Genomic DNA, 21,514 nt, shown 5'->3' with positions numbered 1-21,514 from the left:
CGTGTGTGTGTGTGCGTGCGTGCGTGCGTGTGTGTGTGTGTGTGTGTGTGTGTGTGTGCGTATGTGTGTGTGTGTGTGTGTGAGTGTGTGCGTGTGTGCGTGTGTGTGTGTCTGTGTGCCTGTGTGTGTGTGTGTGTGTGCGTGTGTGTGTGTGTGTGTATGTGTGTGTGTGTGTGTGTTGCACTTTTTTTTGTGAAAGCCAGAGCTGTAGTCTGATACCACTGACTGACGCGGCCACGCGGGTCACTCCCGGTCTCCCCACACACCTTGGTATTTCCTCCGGCTCTGGCGAAGGAAATAAGAGCTCCTAATTACAAGCCTGCCCCAGAACAGGGGCCGGGAAGAAACAGTTTGTCGCTGCATATTAGGGGAATGACTAGAAAAGCTATTTTTGGACAACTTTGGGTATTTTTTTTTCCATCCTTTGGAGGCTGATGTATTAAAACGAGAGAGGGAGAGGCCCCATGTAGGCTGGTGTAGTGGTCTGCTCAGGGGTTAGTGTGAGGGGGGCTGAGGGACAATAACTGCTGATTTATGGCCTTCATGCCTCATGGCAAATCAGCATATGAACCTACATGTCTCCAGCTCACTGCTAATCACAAAAAAGGGTTTCACTATATTCCTGTCACTCACCTCACTCATATTTCTTCATTTTTGATTAATTGTTTACTTTCATGTGCCTTTTTTTTTTTTTTACCAAAACTCTAAAAAAAAAAAAAAAAAAAAAACATTTTTAATATCCACTTTGCAATGTTATGGAAACATCTCCAACGTCTCTGGAAAGATTTGGTTGAACATGGGTGGATCATTCACACGTCATCTTTCTTTCTTTTTTGTTTACTTCACATTAGGTCACAAGACTGCATCATCATGTCCCACTTATAACTCTCTGAATTAGCATGGGGAAAAAAACAAAAAAAACCTTTGGACGGTCCATCTAATCCGTGATATAGTGACAACCAACCAATCATGTTAAAGACACCTTTGTGCCATTTTTTACCAGGGAGACATGTGGGCGGTAGTAGTTGAGTTCCAGTTTTGCCCAGGAGGAGGGGTTTCGGATGTGAAGAGAGAAGTGTGGGACACCAGCGGGGCAGAGCACACACTGAGGGACCAAGAAGTAAGTTTTGAAATTACATTATTTGCTGATAACGTTATTGGTTTTAGTTTCGCCGTGTGTGCTGTAAATACTGAGATGATGTTGTATGATAGTTTTGGTATATTTCAGTCGCCAGGTTCCCTCCTGTATTTTCTGAAGCTACCTTGTGCTTGTAGCTTTGTCATAGCAGCGATGCTCGGTAGCAAATCGCTGGAAGATGAGCCTTTTGAAGTTGGCAAATTATATGTGTTCAACGAGTTATTCTCTGGTATCTAGTGAACGATGACTGAGTGGATTTCAAATAGTCGAAGCTGCTTGTTATTTTTTATAATCTGCGGTGATATTCTCATGATGATGCCATGAAGGTTTTATATCGCGCGTTCATAGCCTAGTTTAATTGCTAACATAACGTAATCTAGTATGTCTGAAAGGGTCCAGTCATAGTTTTGAGAGGTCGACATTGTTTGCCTGTCTCATTGTTAAAACAGACACCAGTGTATATCATAACCCGGATAGTTTACTAAAATGTGCCACGCTGTCTGTCTGTGCGATGTACACTATGGATGTACAGCATCGTTTTATTAATTGGAAACACAATTTCATGTAAATCCCTGCTGCTGCGACCAGATTCTTCCAGAGGTAACTGAGACCACGTTAGCCAGCGGGACAGGACAAATGCAAGTTTGTAATGTGATACCGCAGTCGTCTCATGCAGCTGCACCAGGACAACTGCTAAATTACACAGAAGCAACTGGCCAACACGTGTCTTAAAACGCTTACAAACAACCGAAGGGTTGAATGTATGTGTGTTTAGTGGGGGTGTTACATTGGCGGGGTGACAAACAGATAACTGTTTTGAGCTGGCAGGTTAAAGAGACAGACGTTACCATTTTTTTGTGTATGGGTGCGTTCGCAGTCCTGGACTGTGCGGCAGGGTCGCAGTGACTGGCAGACTGAAGGGATGACGTATCGTCTGTTGATGACCTCGTAGGGAAGTGTTTGCCCCACGTGAAACCACGAGAGGATGAGTTGGCCGTGCCCACCCCTTTTTTAGTCAAAAAGAGGAAAGAAACGCTCCTATTTTTTTCCGCTGAAATAGTTACATTTTGTCCCATGTTAGGATGGAAAGCCACCATACAGTTGAGTTTCTTTGTAATGTTGCAAATTGACTGGAAGTCACAGCTGGCGTTTTCTCAACATGACAAAAGTGCTTATCACTTTGGCATGGATTTCAAGGCATGACAGGCTTGGCTTGGCTTCATGTAATTTCCTTAACATATCACTGGTTTTCCCTCTAATTGAATTCAGCATATTGTGCTATGGAGTAAAATGCCTACGGTTATTGGAGTTGGTGTCTGTGACACCACTGTTAATTCTCACTCACACAGAAGTAGCCGTGTGTGTGTTTTCACCCTAGAATGGAGGCGCAGCCATGGTTCCTGAAAAGGAGAAGGCTATGCCTTCGGTCGGATTCTTTGGGCAGATCGGAATGTAGCTATGAGGTTGGGTTTTCCAGCTTTGCCAGCAACGGCAGCTGTGTGACAAAAGGGGAAGAGAACTCTTTTAAAAGTCTCTCTCTCGAGTCAGGAATTATGCATCGAGGCTCTTCAGCAGAAAAACAAAACATAATTTCTGAATCAACTACGTCTCTATCCATACCATAGCTCACCCTTAGTGTGTTTGTTTGTTTGTGTGTGTGTCTGTGTGTGTGTGTGTGTGTGTGCGCTTGCCAGGGTAGGGCAGTTCAGGGGTGTGGTCGCTTGTCTCCTCGCCCGTGTTCAGCTCTTCTCGCGATACTGGTCCCGCCCCTCTGATGCTCTCCGGCTGATTGATTGGTTTGGGAGAGCTGGGGCTGTAATTGCTGGCAGCCGGTGGTCCGCACAGCTCTGCATGTTAAGTGTGATGCTGTGTAGGCCTAGACGAACAGAACCGTGTAGACGAAAAGTCATCCCCCCCTCCTCCCCTCTCATTTTTCTCTCTTTTTCCTTTCTTTAACATGGATAGCTGTGGTTTCACAAGGCCTCGTAGTTTTGTTTTTCTTCTCTGCTCTCGGTCCCTTCTGTTCCATACATTCTCTCTTCCTCTCTCTCTCTCTCTCTCTCTCTCTCTCTCTCTCTCTCTCTCTCTTTCTCTCTCTCTCTATCTGTCTCTCTGTCTCTGTCTTTGCTTGCATATTCCTTGAGTGTGTTCTTGGCTGTAGCCATGGAAGTGTTCGAGGATCGAGGAGGAAATGACACGCTTCTCCCACACTGCATTGTTTGGGAAGCGTGGTGGTTTCGAGGCGCACTGCAGCCTTGCCCTAAATTTGCACATTGGTTTCAGAAACACTGCTCATGCACACCAGTAGTGGGAGGTTAGGTTATGCTGACATAAAAAGCTACAGCATTTAACCCCCCACCCCGACCACACACACACACACACACACACACACACACACACACACACTACTCCCTCCAATAATGCATTCTGTACTCCTCTTAAAGCTCAGAGTAAGAAGCCTGGTTTCACTCGTCTCTTGTTTCAGTGAAACTTAGCTGCCTTGGAAATATATACTGCCTCTACCTCCTTTATTGGAGGATACACTAGACTGTTGATTACCAGGACCTGTACATTGGCTCATTGCCCCCATCACCACCGGTGATCTACTTGGGCTGATATCCTGTGCAGTGATGTGTTTTTATATTTAGCCCGTATATTTATTTTTTGCGGACGACTTTGGCGTCTCTCTGACTCCATTAATGGACAGGCCGCAGTCCTCTTTGTGGTCAGATTTGAAATATCTAGACATGTGTTGTGAAGTGTTTTGGCTGGTCCATTACCCTCACGCATTAGTGCAAGCGTAGGGATTATGATTTGGGCTGGCATTAGCCGTTTGTAGGAGCCTTAAGCCCCATTCATCTCATTAAACTGTGTGCCCCGGGAGTGGATAAGCTACCTCTGTTTGTGCATTGGATTTACTGCATGTTGTGTTGCATGGAGCAGGAGTGTAGTTTGTGGTGCGGCCATTATCATTAATTAAGCCCACACTGTGTTTTTAGGGAAGTGTGTGTGTCTGTTTGTGTCTTTGTATGTGTGTTTGTTCTTCCTGAATCGCCATGTGAAGTAGATCTTGGGCTTGTGTGTGTGTGTACACTGTGTGTGTTTGTTCTTCCTGAATGGCCATGTACAGTACATCGTGTGTGTGTGTGTGTATACTATGTGTGACTGTGCACTGGTGTGAGCCGGTAGCGTTTCCCACATTTTCCCCTTGTTAAAAGCCCAGGAGATATTACCAGCATTACTCACCAAGCAGACACTGCTGCCTGGGAGGGGTAACACACACACACACACACACACACACACACAGCCATCTCCAGCTTCAGTTCAGAACAACCGTTAAAGAGCAGCGCTCTCTGTTTTCCATGTCTCTAAAAAACAAGGCCATCTTTCATGTCAGCACCCCTGTTTCATCAGGAAGGAGCCTCCGGAGGGCGAGCGAGCGGCCCGGAGTTCATTCTCGCCCAGGATGTGACTTTTCACATACTAAGCAACCATAGGTCCTAATAACTAAGTTAGCAACTTTGTTGGTCGCAAGGCAATTTCCCATTGCCGACCAACTAAGTTGCTGACAGGTTAACGACTATGGTTTTGGGAAACACAAACCCCAGTGAGGGTTTTCTTTTTTTTTTTTTTGTAAGGGCTTGTTGTTTTGCTGTTTAAATAGATACGTTGACTCATCTGGGAGAGCGGGAATGGTGTGGCTAACCTGGGGGAACAGCTGATCGTCATGCTTCCTCCTCACTCTCATCTGCTCGTCCTGCAACCCCCCCCCCCCCCCCCCATCCTACTCCTCCTCCACGCCCCCAGTCCTGAGTCGGCTGTCGGTCGGATGTGAAAGTGATTATCCCTGCAGTCGCCCCCAAAACCAGCCGTACTACGTGTTTGTGCAGCTGGCAAGGAAAGCCGCATAAAGAATGCGCCGAAAAGAAAACTCCAGAGCCTATGCGGTTATTTTTTTGCCATGTTCATTTTTTTTTAGTTGTTTATTTTAATTTTCAAGGTTCTGCTCCTCTCTGCTCCCATTTGTTGGTGTCTAAGTTAACACTGGAAGAGCTCCGGGGACTGTCTGCCTTTCTCCTCAGGTTGCCAAATGGTTTCCTCCCTCTGATGCTTTTACTTTTTTCCCCCTCTTCTTTTCTTTTCTTTTCCTTCGCCTCAACATTCAATCCGCTGACGTACTGTCGGAGACGTTTCTTTATCGTCCCGCGCCGAACAGAGGTCGGCGTTTTTGTTTTGCTATCCCCTCCTGCGCAGAGGGATTTGCCTCAGAAAGCCCAGAAGCTTGTGGAAGCTTCCTTTAAGAGGAAAACACACACACTCACACACACACACACTCTCTCACACACACACACACACACACACACACACACACACACACTCTGAGGAGTCTTTCGCCTTTAGCTTTGCACTACATAAGGATGGTGTACTGGACTAGTGCAGGAGTGACCGCTCTGGTCAGGAGGCCGAGAGGCTGGTCCGCTGCTCCACCTGTGTAAGCCACCGCCGCAGCACAATGGCGAAGGTATTCCAGGCATCCTCCTCATCTTATGTAATCCACGCTTGCCTTGCCTGTCCTGTTTTTTTCCTTTTTTTTTCTTCTTTTCTTCCAGAAACATTTTAGGCAACGCCCCTGTGAGGCTTGTGCCTTTGGGGGCCACGATCCGTGAAGACGTCGAAGTGAAGTGGACTCACCTGCTGTCAGTCACTGGAACGGGCCTGGCATTCTGCGCATTGTCTTCGTGTTGGAGACTGCCAGCTGCCGCGTGTGTGTGTGTGTGTGTGTGTGTGTTTGCGCGTGTGGGATGCCTTCAGTGATGCATCAGGGTGCCGGCCCGGGGCAATGTGGTATGAGCGGAAGCCGAGGGTGCACATCTCGTTCCCAGCTTTGGTTCTCTTCTTTGGTGGCCGTTTTTTAGTCTATCACGTTGACCATTTAAAACGTTTTTAAAAAGCAACTTTGGATTTGTTTGCTTTGTAGTGTTTTCTACGCCAAATTTCCTGCACTTTTACCCTCTGCGCACCAATGTTTTTGAGCGTACGTTTCCTTATCATTACTCTCTGACTCGTGGGGCTGTTGCAATCCATCTTGTTATGATGAACGAGGCTCGTATTAAGATAAGTCTAAAAGGGCATGAAGATTGACTGTAAACATTAGCGTGCGTTAGCATGTGAGTGAGTTGTCTGTGTGAGTGGGATCGTAAACAGCTTGACTGTTGGATCAGTGCTCCATGGGCCCTCTGGAACCTGTAATTGCGTCGTGGGGCTCGGAGAGCTGTAATCCAGAACACCTTTCATGTGGCGTGTTGATCGGCTGTGTCCCAGAGCGAATGGCAGGGGCCTGGGTGGTAGGGTTTCCCCCCGCACTTCAACCCTGTTTGTAGTCTCATTCGCATTTTAGACACACACACACACACACACACACACACACACACTCACTCTCTCTCTCTCTCTCTCTCTCTCTCTCTCTCTCTCTCTCTACTTCTCTCTCTCTACTTCTCTCTCTCTCTACTTCTCTCTCTCTCTACTTCTCTCCCTTTCTTTCTTGCTTTCTTTCTTTCATTCTTTCTTTCTCTCTCTCTCGCTCTCTCACTCACTCACTCACTCTGTCTCTCTGTGCTGCAGAATACCTCAAACCCTTCTTATCCTGGCATCTGTAGCAACAAGCAGGCTTTGTGTGTGAGTGTGATGGAGGCCAGTCTGTGCTGTATTCCTCTGGGTGCTGTCAGGCCGCCGGGTGAGGCCCAGTAGGTCTGTGGGATGGCAGCGGGATCATGTGAGGTTAGAGAGAGCTGTGTGTGTGTGTGTGTGTGTGTGTGCGTGTGTGTGTGCGTGTGAGAGAGTGAGGAGCGCTAGTTGAGACGTAAGACTGAGCAAGACAGCGAGTTTGTTGTGAGTGTGGGAGTCAACTCCATTGAGTTAATTTGGATAGATTGATAGATTGATAGATTGATGGATAGATAGATCGATAGATACTTTATTGATTCCGAGGGAAATGTAGCTATCTCTGTAGCTTATGACCAAAACACACAGAAGAAGAAACACCCACAGCACAGTGTTGTAAGAACATCTGTTCCCTCAAGTGAACCTGGAGTCTAGGTGTTTTTGTTTATTTTAGGGCATTTAGGTCAGTAGCACAAGGGCCCCGGCGTGGTCAACTACAGTAGAGTTAAGCCAAGTGCATTTACCACAGACACACGCTGTGCACTTCAAACGGCATTCTTCTGGAGCTGCCTAATCAGTGGCATGTCTACCTTAAATATTTATGGGCTTAGGAAGAAAAGAGTGACTCTCATCCCCCCTTTCTTTCTCTCTCTCTCTCTCTCTCTCTCTCTCTCTCTTATCCGACACTCTGTCTCTTTGTCAGTTTCCTTCTCCCTTGCCTTTGTCTTTTGAAGTATGGCAACCTTAGCCGCCTAGAGCTGCAGCGTTTCAGGGGAACTGGCCGGTCGAGTTTGGGTTTACGACCATGGAGAAAGTTAACACCTGTCGCGCCATGTGTCTGTGGCTCTGTGCAGAGCTTTAACTGCTGTGTTGCTACGGTCATTGTGCCACTGTCACTCAAATGCCCCGAAGCTTCATAGAGGAAACAGGAGAAAGGGGATCTACCGTATTTCCCAACTATTTGCCGAGGCCCATACATTGATTTTGCTAAAGGTCTTTAGCTATGAAGTTAATACACAGGGGCAGTTAATATGGTTTTGTTTCTCTTAACTTGCATAAAACACTCTTCTGCGGCTTATGCACAATGCTGCTACACAGAAAATTACTATATGCTTCATTGAAGCATAAGTCCAGTAAGCAGCCTCTTTTTGATTGGCCTTGAATTCTTTCTGATTACCTGAGCCTTCAGCTCCTCCGCTGAAGGTTATGGCATCAATTATCTGGAGATAATGTGCAGATAAAAAATGCCTCTCCATCTGTTAGATGTCTTCCACTCTTAAAACTGCCACCTACCTGCACTGTGGGTCATTCGAGTTTTGCAATCAGGTTTTTTTCCATTGGTCTGAACCAGCATGTTAAATCCCCTCCCCAGCCAGCCGCAACCCCCTCTTCCTGATATTCAAGACAGGACTCGTTTAACAGGTGATCTGTTGTTTTGTGTTGTAACCAGAGACTGGAGGAATGTTCACATCTCGACAAGAGGCCCATTTTTCTTTTTTTCTTTCTGCATTTGTTTGGAAACCCAGTCAGTTTCAATTGCGGCGCTCCAAAGTCTAAATCCTTCCCGAAAGGACACTCTCTTGGGCTTTTTGTGTCCTATTTCCAAAAGTCAACTGCGTGTCTTAAATTCTCTGGCATTTACTTTACTGAAAGGGCCTGTCTTCCTAAATTGCTGTCACTCACATTGCACACTCAACCACTATCGAGAGTTTAGCCTGCAAACACTACGAGGCTACTCCTTCATACAGTATCTGCCAGTCATTCAGATCATTGTTGTGTTCTCCTAGGCACTGTTAGGAGACGGAAGTCACCACCTTGTCCTTCTGCTGATCTGTGAATAGATGTGTGTGTGTGTGTGTGTGTGTTTGTGTGTGTGCGTGTGTGTGTATTGTGAGTTTTGATGGAGCCGATAGTGTTTGGCTCTTCAGGGCCACCGTAGATCGAAAGAGATTGAAAGTCACCTACTTGCGTCCCTTGCTTGACCTGTCCTTCAGGTCCAGCCTCAGCTCTGTAGTGTGTGTGTGTGTGTGTGTGTGTGTGTGTGTGTGGTCAGTTTATTGTGGCTACTTTTTTGGGCACTGAATCACTGTTTACTGCTGGGACGAAGGTCATCTTGTTTTTTTCCCCTTTTTGGCCAGTCTTATTTGTGAGGTGATGTAACAATCCACCTGTGTTGAGGAATGTTATAAATACACACACACACACTCTCTCACACACACACACACACACAGACATCCATGCATGCACAGTCACAAGTCTGCGATTGGTTGATATGATAAAGCATGTAGCCAATTCTACTATCATGTTTGCTTCATAACTGAAACAGAGTTTGATAGGAGAGAGACCGTGGCTCTGTTCTGTGCGGGTTTATGGCTCTTTCCGAACTAGATCAACATCAACATCGACATCAACAACAACAACAACAACAACACATTACATTTATATAGTGCTTTTTTTCAAGGCACTTTTACAGTGTAAAGGGGGAACCTCACCACCAATGTCTGTGTTCCCTGTCTGATGCTGCATGGATAAAACACATGGCATGTCCACCAATGACTCTGCAGCTAAGGAATGCATGAAGTGAAGTAGCCACTGAGGAGTATTCACGACTTTCTTTTCCCGTTTTTTTTTTGTTGTTGTTTTGAAGGAAAGAAGTAGGGGGGAAGTACGCATTCAAATGCTCACAATAGTGGGTTGTATTGTTCGCTGATTTGATCTGTGAACGTGTGGAGTCTGACAGGACCAGAGGTTAAGCTAAAGACAGTCTGGGGCACACACACACACGCACAGACCACGAGTGAATGTGTGTAGTTGTTTTGGAATTTCCTGTGTGCATTTTATTTTTTGGGGGGGGGGGATTGTTCATTTACAGTTGTAATGGAGTTGCTAATGGTGTTGGATGGTATGAGTGTAGACAAATCCCGGGCATTCCTGGTTGGGTTCAATCAGTGGCTTATTGCTTTGGATGCCCCCTCTCCTTCCACAGCTTAAGTGAGTTGAATGCAGGCTATATTAAATAAATATAACAACCCACAGCGTATCCTGTGTGTGTGTGTGTGCGTGCGTGTGTGCGTGTGTGTGTGTGCTTAGGCGTGTCTGCATCCCCATCTGTCCGAGGGGCAGCTGCCAGTAAAAAGGCAGACGCACATGGTCTCTGTCTGCAGCCTATTTCTCTCACTCTTTCTTTTCTCTCTCTGTCCTCCTCTCCCTCCCTTCTCTGCTCACACACTGTAGACAGCACTCTCTCTTTCTCTCCCACCCTCTCTCTCTCTCCCTCTCTTAAACTGTCCTGTATTCATTCCCTGCCTCCCTCTCTCGCTTTCTCTCTATCCCGTAGTCTATCCCTGCCTCTTTCTCTCTCTCTTCCTCCCTCCCTCGTTCCCTCCCTCCCTCGCTTTGCTCCCTCCTTTCCGCGGCCCTGGCAGGATGTGTGTTGTGACTTGCTGCCGGCGCTCTTTGTGAGCGAGACAGGAATGCTGGCCCTCCAGATTAGCCTTGAAGGGTGTGGAGCGAACTGCTGCTGCTGCTGCTGCCATCACTGCTGCTGCCGGTGCTATCGTCCTCCTCTGCACACACACACACACACACACACACACACTCGTCTGCGCTGGTGTCTGTCCGGCTGTGCTGAGGAGGAGCCCGCGTGCGCACTGCTCAGGTCTGGACACTCTCCTCTCTCCGCTGTGCTCCTTTTTTCCCCTCCCTTCTCCTCCTCTTTTCCTCTTCTCCTCTCTCCTTTCCTCTCTCCGCTCTCTTCCTCTTTCATGCTCTCTCTCTCTCTCCCGTATCGTTGTGACTGGCTTTTAGGAGCCTCGTTCAGCTTCTTTAATCTTGGCTTTTTAAATTTTTTTATTGTCGTCAGTGTTTAGTGTTTATAGTGGCTGGTCTGTCAGGTTTGTGTGGGACAGTGCAGAGTGTGTGTGTGTGTGTGTGTGTGTTTTTCAAACTGACCATCAAGGCGAGGCTGCTGAATGTATGTAAAGATAGCCCAGTCCTTCCCAGTCCTTTCTTCTGTCTTTCTCAAGGTGTGTGTGTGTGTGTGTGTGTGTGTGTCCCAGGAGGGAGGTGTGTTTTGTTTGTGTTTGTCTCATCTCATTACTGAAGCACTGCCGGTGATTGCATCCTTGGTGACTCTGCCCAGGGAGTGTGTGTGTGTGTGTGTGTGTCACTGTGTGTGATGTTAATGGTGATTACGAGGTTTGCTTTTGTAGAGTACACTGTGGACGTAGACATTCTTGGGGAATGTCACAGGTTGGTTGGGTTTGGCTCTGAATGATTATACTACTCATCCACACCCAAGTGAGCAAGTAGCAGTGACTTCATGAGTGTGTGTGTGTGTGTATGTGTGATCCTTCCTGGTGTCTGGGGATGGGTTGTGTGTGTGTGTGTGTGTCATCCAGCCTCTTTGTAGGTAAGGGAGGGAGGGAGAGAGGGAGTGAGAGAGGGAGGAAGGGAATGAGTTGAGGGAGGTGACGCTGAACAGCCCATTGGGTGGGGCCCTTTCCCTTCTTCTCTCTCCCTCTACTTTTACTCTCTTTTTCTCTCTTTCTTTCCCTCCCTCTCATTTTTCTTCTCTCTCTCTCTCTCCCTCTCAGTCCATATGGCTTTTTTTGTTGTTGCAGAGTTGGATGAGGAGCTGAAACTTTATCTTAACTTAAACCCTGAGTTAAAGTGTCGAGGTGCACTGAAAATGGTGAAGTGTGTTTAGTGTTTGTGTGTGCACTTACGGTGCCACTGTAAACATCATTGGGGATGTTTCACTAACATGCCCTTATTGACTGAGCTACTGTTGCTTTTGCTGACCGGTGTGAGTTTGCACATTCTCTCATCTCCAGTTTCTCGGGGCTTTTTTCTCTGCAATTGCCAGAGAGTGGGCAGAAAGAATGACTGGCTCTGTTGTTGACATAACAGTTTATTCAATGGCTCTTTTCTCTGTCTGCTTTTCATCTCTGCCTCTCTCTGCTCTTGCTCTTCCTCTCTTCCTCTCTTCCTCTCTCTGTCTCTCTTGCTCTCTCTCTCGCTCTCTTGCTCTCTCTCTGTCTCTCCCTCCCTCTCTCACTATCTGCTCTCTGGTCTCTCTGTCTATTTTTTATTTCACTCTATGTTTTTATTGGTCATCTGTATTTCCTTCTTGTCCTCTGGAAAAGTGTGTGTGTGTGTGTGAGAGAGAGAGAGAGAGGGGTGGTTGTACTTGTATGTATGTGTGTGTGAAGGGTGGGTGCAGGATCAGTGTAGTGCTTTTGACTGCAGGTAGGCAGGTAAGAGTTAACAGGAAGTGTGTTGTGGGATGGCTTGGCTACGTACTTCACTGCAGTGAATGAATGCATGTGTGTGTGTGTGTGTGTGCGTGCGTGTGAGTGGATCCTTGCGTATGTCCGCTGTCACCTTCAGTATAAGCCCCCACAGAATGAGACTGGAGGCTACACATCCTCTTCCCTGTAAAACCACAGCTCCACTGTTCAAGGTCTATCCTCTGTCCCTCAGCATTAGCCTAGCCTGCGCTAAAGGAAGAGCCTGAGGCAAATCTCACTGAAAAGAAATGGAAGCACATAGACATGTTGTAGTAGCCTAGCCTAGCCTAGCATCAAGCAAACTCTAAAAGCAAGGCGTATATGGCTTTAAATAGGCTGTGTGCTGTGCGCTGTGCTCCCTCAGTCATTAATTTTAATAGGTGAACTTGCGTGACAGGCCCGGGAGTGTGTTGTTTGCCTTCAGCTGGGCTGTCGGTTCTGGGATGTCGGTATGGAAACAGTGTTCGGCCATCTTGGCCCGGCGTTCTGAGGCGCTGAGGGTTTCAGGGCCGGGTGGGTGCTGCTGGTAAAAACAGTTCTATCTGTCAATAGGCCCTCCACAGTTCAAACACAACCAGCTGCCAGACTGGGAAGGCTTCAGCCCAAGGCCTCATGTGGCAGACAGACAGATGCGGACACACACACACACACACACACACATGTGCATGCACGCACGCACACACGCACGCACGCACGCACGCGCACACACACACACACACACACACTCTGAGAGTCTGCTGTCTGAAAACAAGGTTCCACACAGACAGTAATCTGGAAAAATGAATCAGAACTCCTTTCTGTTTAGCAGACGTGCAGGACAGCGACTAAATGTAGCTGGAAACTCCTCTCTTGTGCCTCAGGATCTAGGCTAGATGTTGTTCAACTTGCCTCAGGATCTAGGCTAGATATTGTTCTTCTGCCCTGTGAATCACACTTCAGCCATGCAGTTCCTCTACTGAAGCAGATGTCCTCCTTTAAAACTCCCACTGGCATTTCAGGGCTGCGAAAATCATTCAATTGTTTTCAGTTTTGAGAGTTCAGGACAGAGCCGTACTTATAGTCAGTTTTGCATCTCAGGGCATTTTCTTTTATTTGTAAATTATCTTATCTTACCTGAATCAGGCTTTTTTGATCAGTCAACTAGACTGGAGTCCTGTCTATTGCAGCGCCTGATGCCAGAGAGAACTGTAGGCGAGAGCCTTTGGCACGCTTGATGAATGTTTGCATGCGAATGCAAATGCAAATGCTGCACACGGTAATGCGTCCTGTGACTGCTGCCCTGTTGCCAGACACACACACACACACACACACACTGCCCGCTTTCCTGCCCACTGAAGGAGCACAGGGTACAAAATCGTCAATAAAGTTTTTCTTTTTTCAGGGAAGAAAAAAAAAAACTTGAGTTTTTTTGGAAAGTGACGTGGTGTTACTGAATGGAACCTTTATTCATCTCTCTCTCTCTCTCACACTCCCTCCCTCTCTCTCCCCCCTCTCTCTCCTGCAGAACAAGGGAGATTGTTGGACTGAGTGGTGCAGGTTGACTAGGGGGACATGGCAGGAAAGATTTCCAAAGACGAGCTGGAGGAGTTGCGGGAGGCCTTCGCCAAAGTGGGTAAGTTGTCCTGCCCGGGTGTAGTCTGGTGTGGTCTGGTCTGGTCTGGTCCAGGTCTTGTCATCTGTTCATCTGGCAGCTTCACAAGAGCCACTCTGTCTTCTCCCCTCGCCCCTCTCCTCCTTCCTTTCCTCTTTTACTCTTCCCTACTCTTTTTATTCTTCCTCTCTCTCCCTCCATCTCTCTCCTCTCCTTCTCTATTTCTCTCTCTGTGCTGCCCTCTTTTTTTCAAGCTCTTTCCTCTCCTCTCTTCCCCTTCCCTCATCTCACCTCTTTCTTCCTTTCTTTCTTTTTCTCTCTCTTTTTCTCTTTCCTCTCCTCTCCCCCTCTCGCCTCCCCCATCTTCCTATGAAACGGTGCAAGTCATGGCCCAAGAATGTTCTCTTTTCTCCTGCACGCTGGCGGCTGAACTGAGAGCCCACTCCCTGGGCCGTGCTGCACAAGAGTCGGGGGTTGCTTCTCTGGCTCCCAGCGGCTCCGTCCTAATATCGACTCAGGAGGCCCTCTAGGACTGTTACAGTCTTATCAGTTCGCTCTTTTGTCACTGTTTCTCCTCAACGGTTTTCGCTCAGTAGAAGTCTCGTGGCGCCTCACTTCTAGGTGGATTCAGCCAGAAGTGAGGGTCGAAGCGGAGCGGTAATCAGGGATCTTTGATTCGGCACAGTCGCAGACGATGTTGTCATTCCTTAGTTGCACCTCATGGCTGAGGAGTTTTCAAATTGCTAGCCAAGGCCGAGATTCTCGCAAAGGCATCCAGAGGCAGTTTGCGAGCAGCAGGCCGTAGCTGAGAGCAGAGTTCAGAGAGCGTTTGAGCTAGGATGCTCTCCGTTATTCACCACAACGCACAACAGTGCGTGACACTCATCACAAAACATGCTTACTTTGTAAGACTGCAGCTCATTCCTGCTTTGTGAGTGTGGAGTTTGCTCTGCAGGCCCTCCAGCTCAGGGTGATGGAGCGGTTACTCACCAGGTTTGTTCATTCCACACCACCGTTTTCAGGGAGGGTGCTGTGCAGTGGTGAAGCGGCTGGTGAAGCCACCATGTGCCGTTGAGCTACTGCTACTTACCTGATAACCTCTTGAATTTCCCCTTGGGGATCAATAAAGTATCTATTTATCTATCTATCTATCTATCTATCTATCTCTATGCTTCATGCTCGTCACCTAGAATGAGCTCTAAAAAATCAGTAGTAATTACTTCGCCTCCAATTTTGAGCTTTTAGATGTTCCTTTGGCACTAGTCATGCCTCTGGTCTGCTCCAGATGCATCTGGTCGGCTCCAGTTGTGACACAACTGGCTGCGCAGTATCTCGGCAACCCAGGTTCGATTCCCGCCCAGTGGTCCTTTCCGGATCCCACCCAACTCTCTCTTCCGCTCACTTCCCGACGTTCTCTACCGTTCTGTATGATTAAAGATATAAAAAGCCCAAGAAATATACTTTAAAAAAAATGCATCTGATCTGGTCTGCTGTGCTTCTTGGCCAGTATTGCTATGAACTTATAGAGGGCTGTGGATCAAAATGCAGCTCAGAACATGAGCTCTCATTTGACAATCAATACATCTGCATTAGCGCTAACCCAATACGCTCTTCCAGCACAAGCTCATTTCCTGCTTGTTACACGGTCGCAGAGAGAGAGTCTTACCACATCATCACCATCTGAGTGATGCCTCATCACCGTGGTGATGGGGAGCCCAGAGCTTATTTGAGCCTGATGTTGAGATGCTATAAGCGTGCAGTGCACTCTCTCTCTCTCTCTCTCGGTACGCTTTTAGCCCGAGTGTGTCTCACACAGGATCCTTGAGATGGGGGGCTGTGTGTGTGTGTTTTAACCCTCCCTAACAGTGCTGATGGATGCGACGCACATGCATGGCGTTGTGAAATATTTAGCAGATCGCTTATGCTGTGGGTTGCCTTGAGCACCGTGGCTGCTCAGAGAGAAGCAATGTGAAGTATGCCATAAAGCACACACACCCCGCAGCTCTTAAAATAAAACACCTGTTCTCACACACGCACACACACACACACACACACACATATATGCATGCATGCACACACACACACACACACACACACACACACACAAACACACACTACACATATGCATGCATGCACTCTTACAGTACATACAGACACATTCACTACACATATCTTTATATTCTGTGTGTTTTGAATGCACATATTTGTGCTCAAACATACACAATGGCCCGTTCACATGTCCTTCACTCAGGAGAGCAGCTTGAAGGTGGTTGTCAGTAGAACAGTAAATCTTTTTGATCAGTGGTGACCGCTTGCTGCAGTTCAGTTTCCCAGCTCCCAGTCGTGATGTCACTTCCTGGTGATGGTTCTTTGGTGAACCTTGTCCTAGATGTTGACACTAGAGCTGAAGTGTTCGCACGGAAACAGGCATGATACTGAAGCAAGCTACTTCATAAGCAAAGCCGCAGGCCTGATTTGACTAAAGATCCTGTAAGCCACTGAACCATTAAGTCCTACCAAACATGGGCATCATGATGAGCCTCCCACACACACAGACGTTGCGTCGTGATGTCCAGAGACGGGCGTTGTCTGTGTCGTGTGGCGTTGGCTCCACGTGTGGTGTTGAGAACTGGACTGGACACCATCCAGAAATAGCTGCTCAAATCCTCAAACTGAAAGAATGATTCTTTAACTCATGGATTTTCGACCAGTGCTCTGTGAAGGCATTGCTTACGGTTTGATTCATTACCATTTTGTATGAAGAGATGGTCCGTTCTCCTCCTCAGTTAGAATGGTGGTCCTTGGACCAGGGTCATTGTCAGTTAAGGCCCCCTGATTAAAGCAACACTTAGAGTTTTTTGTACCTTGAAATAATGTTTCCAAAATAATTTCAGTGGTTCATCAACTTGCAACAGGGTGAACAGCACCTCTGCATTTGCTTCGTGGCACTTTATTGGTTATAACCACACTGTGAAAGTTTACCAGATCGGGTAGCGGATCTGTGATTCGATGGAATGAAACATAAGAAGCTACAACTTTGACTTGCTTTGATGTCACAATTCACCATACCCTCAGTATCAGATCATCCAACATACTCTACCTTGTCTGTGGACATCGTTGTTTGCTGGATAAACAAATAGTGTACATGCAACATAGGAAAAAAATGCTTTAGTGTTGCTTTAAACGCCTACTAAAATCCTATGGCTCATAATAAGTTGAGTTCTGACGTTGGCTTTGTGACCGAGACCTCACCTGATGCTACTCTTGTGTTTGTTCTATTATTTATTTGATTTTTGTCTTTTTGTCATCTTGTTATTGTGTTAATGTGTTTGTTCATGTCCTCTTGTCACGGGTACGCTGGCGACGACGCCACTCCGTTCGGCACTGTCTCTGTCTTGTGCAAAGCGCTTTGGGTTGCACTCTGTGCACGTTAAATGCGCTATATAAAACAAAATGACTTACTTACTTACTTGCTTGTGCCCTGTGTACCGCAGACCTGAACAGCAACGGCTTCATCTGTGACTATGAGCTGCACGACCTCTTCAAGGAGGCCAACCTCCCGCTGCCCGGCTACAAGGTGCGCGAGATCATCCAGAAGCTGATGGCCGATGGGGACAAGGACAAGGACAACAAGATCAGCTTTGACGAGTTCCTTTCGGTGAGTCGGCACAACCCACGCGTCATGCACACACACACTTACACACACACACACACACACACACACACACACACACACACACACACACACACACACACACACACACACACACACACACTTCACTTACACACACACACACACACACACACTTCACTTACACACACACACACACACACACACACTTCACACACACACACACACACACACACACACTTCACACACACACACACACTTCACACACACACACACACACACACACACACACACACACACACACACACACACACTTCACTTACACACACACACACACACACACACACTTCACACACACACACACACACACACACACACACACGCACACACACAAACAAACAAACAAATCGCAAGTTAATTTACATTTTGTGACTGTGCCGTCTGATTCCACCACTGTAGCAGCATGCATGAGATGTCTAGTGTGCCGATGGTAGAGGCACTAGGATCAGAGATAGTTAAATAATTGGGAGCAGCAGACAAGCTGTTCGGTTGGCAGACCTGTAGCTGTGTTGACCTCTGCTTGTCCTTAGAGGTAGTCGTATTGCACCAGACGCCTACTTTTTGGGCAACAGGGATTGAGAATGAAAAATGAAGTTGTTGTTGTTTGAACACTCTTTTACACAATCAGTGGTCGTTTGGCTTTGACCGCATATTGCATTGCTGTATGCCATTTGTTGGCTTTTGGCTGCAAGGTTAACCAAAAGAGTTGCTCAATGTTCTCATCACGTCTTGTAGTATGTGGTAGACTGACAAACAGACACACAGACGCATGAGGTTGTTTTGGCTTGAAGTTCATCTTAAATAGATATATGCAGTATATCGGAGTCCCACAGGTCATGGAATTTCTGGAAAGTCATGGAATTTTATCATTTTTTGGGTCAGTCATGGAATGTCAGGGAATTTTGTTATAGCAGTTTAAAATAGTTATAGCAGTTTAAAATATACTTGTACAATAAAGATTAGTAAATTGAATGTGCCTTTGGGACGTTGGATGAATGGTTGCTGATAATGGACATCTGTATACTTACATAGATATTGCATTAAAGGTCAGCCATTTCTTTCTGCAACAGTCATTTTCAACATTAACGATGAAAACAAGGACATTTCTTAGTGACTTTTTGAACTGTAGTGCATATCCATGCAGAATTTGGGTATAGCTTTATTAGCTTGCTTGGGTAGTTGTGGTTAGCCCAGCTTTGTTTATTTAATGAATATTTATTGTCCTCCTCTAAAATAGTAAAATATTATTGAGCTCTACACAGCTGGTCTGAAATATTGCGACGGTATATTGCATCATTCATTATATAGTAGGTCATGGAAATTCAGGGTTTTTTTGTCAGGGATAAAGTCATGGAATTTTACATTGACTTAGAGTGAGATATACTCTGATACACATACACACACACACACACACACACACACACACACACACACACACACACACAGTCATGCTCAGTTTAAATGCAGAGCTTTCTGGACACTCTAGCATGCACGTGTCTGTGTGCTTTTTGAAGGTTTATGAGGGAGAACCAGTTTGCCTTTTGCTCACATGCATGACTGTTACATGATGGACTGAGAGGGGATGTAAAGGAGGGGTGTGTGTGTGTGTGTGTGGGGGGGGTTAGAGAAGGTGGGGCATATTGGCATTCACTTCCACATGACGCATTCTTTCATGTTCATGATTGAAAGTGGGTCAGACTGCGCAACTTGCACAATTTTCCTAAATGAATTCCATAAATGATTTAGGATCAGAAGACCAGAGTGTGTATGTGTGTGTGTGTGTGTGTGTGTATGTGTGTGTGTGTGTGTGTGTATGTGTCCTTATGTGTGTGTGTGTGCACGTGTGTCTGTCTGCCCTTGTCTCATTGTGTGTGTCTGTGTGTGTGTATCAGTCTTTTTGCCTGTATATGTGTGTCTGAGTGCCTTGTGTCTGTGTGTGTGTGTCTGTGTGTGTGTGTCTCTGTGTGTGTGTCTGTGTGTGTGTTTACTTCTGTGGACTGTTCCTCAGCCTCACAAGCCCACCACAGACTATACAATACAGATAATGTGCTTCATCTGTACAAACACTACGGTTCTCTCTCTCTCTCTCTCTCTCTCTCTCTCTCTCTCTCTCTCTCTCTCTCTCTCTCTCTCTCTCTCTCTCTCTCTCTCTCTCTCTCTCTCTCTCTCTCTCTCTCTCTCTCTCTCTCTCTCTCTCTCTCTTACGGCTCGGAGGAGAGCAGATTTACTACGCCGTAGTAGAAGACTGATGAAGAGGGGAGCCGTTTGGGGAAGGAGGGGGGGGGGGAATACACACACACACACACACACACACACACACACAGAGGTCCCTTTTGGATGTGAATGTGGAGCTGAGCTACCATGCCAATCTTTTGTTATCAAGCGAAACACTCCGTTTGTTTGGCGAGTCCAAGATCCACAGCAGAGCGAGAGGATGAGCCTGCGCCGCATCCCACCCAGGACCAGGGTCAGGCGCAGGACACCCAAACAACAACCCACGCAATTTAGAGAGAGACAGGGGTGTGTGTGTGTGTGTGTGTTCAACACAATATTGTGTGTGTCCACACCAACACACACACACACACACACACACATACACACACACACAATTTTGTGTTGAACTAGTCCCTGTGCAGGAAAGCAGCCTGCAGAGAATCAGCAGAGCTTTCTGATGCGCGCATGCACGAACAAAACACAAGTGGACACATAGACACTAGTGTTTGCAGAGGTGGTGTTAGTTCAGTAGAATTTGAACTTAATGCAGGTACAGGAAAACAGCCAGATCATTTGCTGTGTGTGTGTGTGTGTGTGTGTGTGTGTGTGTGTGTGTGTGTGTGTGTGGTGAGTCATGGCTGTGTGTCTGGTCAGCAGACAGATGAACTGTTGAGTGGTAGCTGAGCTTCACATTCCCCCTCGAACAGCTCAGCACAGACCAGCCCTGTCCACAAACCCATGGGATCAGTTTGGGCACACACACACACACACACACACACACACACACACACACACACACACACAAATGCCTGTAAGTTTACCCTCAAAAACACTCTGGCTCACCCTGTCCCGGACTCAAACACGCTTACAAGCACATGCACACACAAACACTCCCCTTCTGACACATGCACTACTATTCACACTCAAGCACACACACACACTCACACACTCACATACACACCTTCCCTGGGAATGCAGAAACTCCAAGGGTAGGGCCTGTGACCTGTGTCGACAGCAGCAGCAGTATTTCTGTGTGTGTGTATGCGTATATGCATCTTTCTCCGTGTGTGTGTGTGTGTGTGTGTGTGTGTGTGTGTGTGTGTGAGTAAGAGGTCAGTGCAGGGGGATTACTCAGCAGCTGGTTGAGGAGGGAGTCGATGGCTTAAAGTCCCAGTCAGGCCCAGTTGGACAGCAGACAGAGAGGGGGCCCACTGTACTGGCCAGGGCATGACCAATGGGGCTACGCACAGCTGCGTGTGTGTGTGTGTGTGTGTGTGTGGGGGGGACTGTATACTGAATGTGTTTGTGAATGCATATGTATTTAGTATGTGTGTTAGTGTATGTGCCTGTCTTGTTGTGTGTCTGTGTTTGTTATCTTTCTGTGTGTGTGTATAGTGGAACACTGTTGAGGCCATGTCCGGGTCACTGGGGAAGTAGTGTATTTTAGAGAACAGGCTGCAGCCGTGCTCTCTAACCCCTGTGCTGATCTTCCTCATCTTCCTCCCCCAGATCTTCCAGGAGCTGAAGAGCAGCGACATCGCCAAGAGCTTCCGCAAGGCCATCAACAGAAAGGAGGGCATCCTGGCCATCGGGGGCACGTCAGAGCTGTCCAGCGAGGGCACACAGCACTCCTTCTCGGGTAAGAGGACACATACACACGTGCGCACACACACACACACACACACACACACACACACACACTCATTCTGTCTTTCTCTCTCTCTTTCTGTCTGTCTGTCTCACAAACACATAAACATACACACACCAACTAACCAAATCCTCTCTCTTGCACGCACACACACACACACACACACACACACACACACACACACACACACACACACACACACACACACTAACCAAACCATCTCTATCTCTCCCTCACATACCCACACACACACACAGGCTATCACCCCCTGTCAGTAATC

At 47.1% G+C, this 21,514-nt stretch overlaps 1 protein-coding gene across 3 annotated transcripts in view; it reads left to right on the top strand.

Moving 5' to 3' along the window:
* Nucleotides 1-1,015: 1,015 nt before the first annotated feature.
* pls3 (plastin 3 (T isoform)) overlaps nucleotides 1,016-21,514 on the top strand; it is a 37,553-nt gene continuing 17,054 nt past the window's right edge. For 2 of the 3 annotated variants that reach the window (XM_062524574.1, XM_062524572.1), the window contains exons 1-4: nucleotides 1,016-1,120; nucleotides 13,595-13,702; nucleotides 17,176-17,339; nucleotides 21,096-21,225. In XM_062524574.1, the coding sequence (XP_062380558.1) occupies nucleotides 13,642-13,702; nucleotides 17,176-17,339; nucleotides 21,096-21,225 (355 nt within the window). In that variant the 5' untranslated portion in view covers nucleotides 1,016-1,120; nucleotides 13,595-13,641. Of the gene's footprint in view, nucleotides 1,121-10,275; nucleotides 10,458-13,594; nucleotides 13,703-17,175; nucleotides 17,340-21,095; nucleotides 21,226-21,514 lie in introns of those variants that run through there. The other variant, XM_062524573.1, reaches the window with a different exon arrangement.

This window comes from Sardina pilchardus, chromosome 21 (genome assembly GCF_963854185.1).
Source record: "Sardina pilchardus chromosome 21, fSarPil1.1, whole genome shotgun sequence".
Classification (NCBI taxonomy): domain Eukaryota; kingdom Metazoa; phylum Chordata; class Actinopteri; order Clupeiformes; family Clupeidae; genus Sardina; species Sardina pilchardus.
Note: the sequence above shows the minus strand (reverse complement) of the source record. Positions and strands in the feature narration are given on the sequence as shown.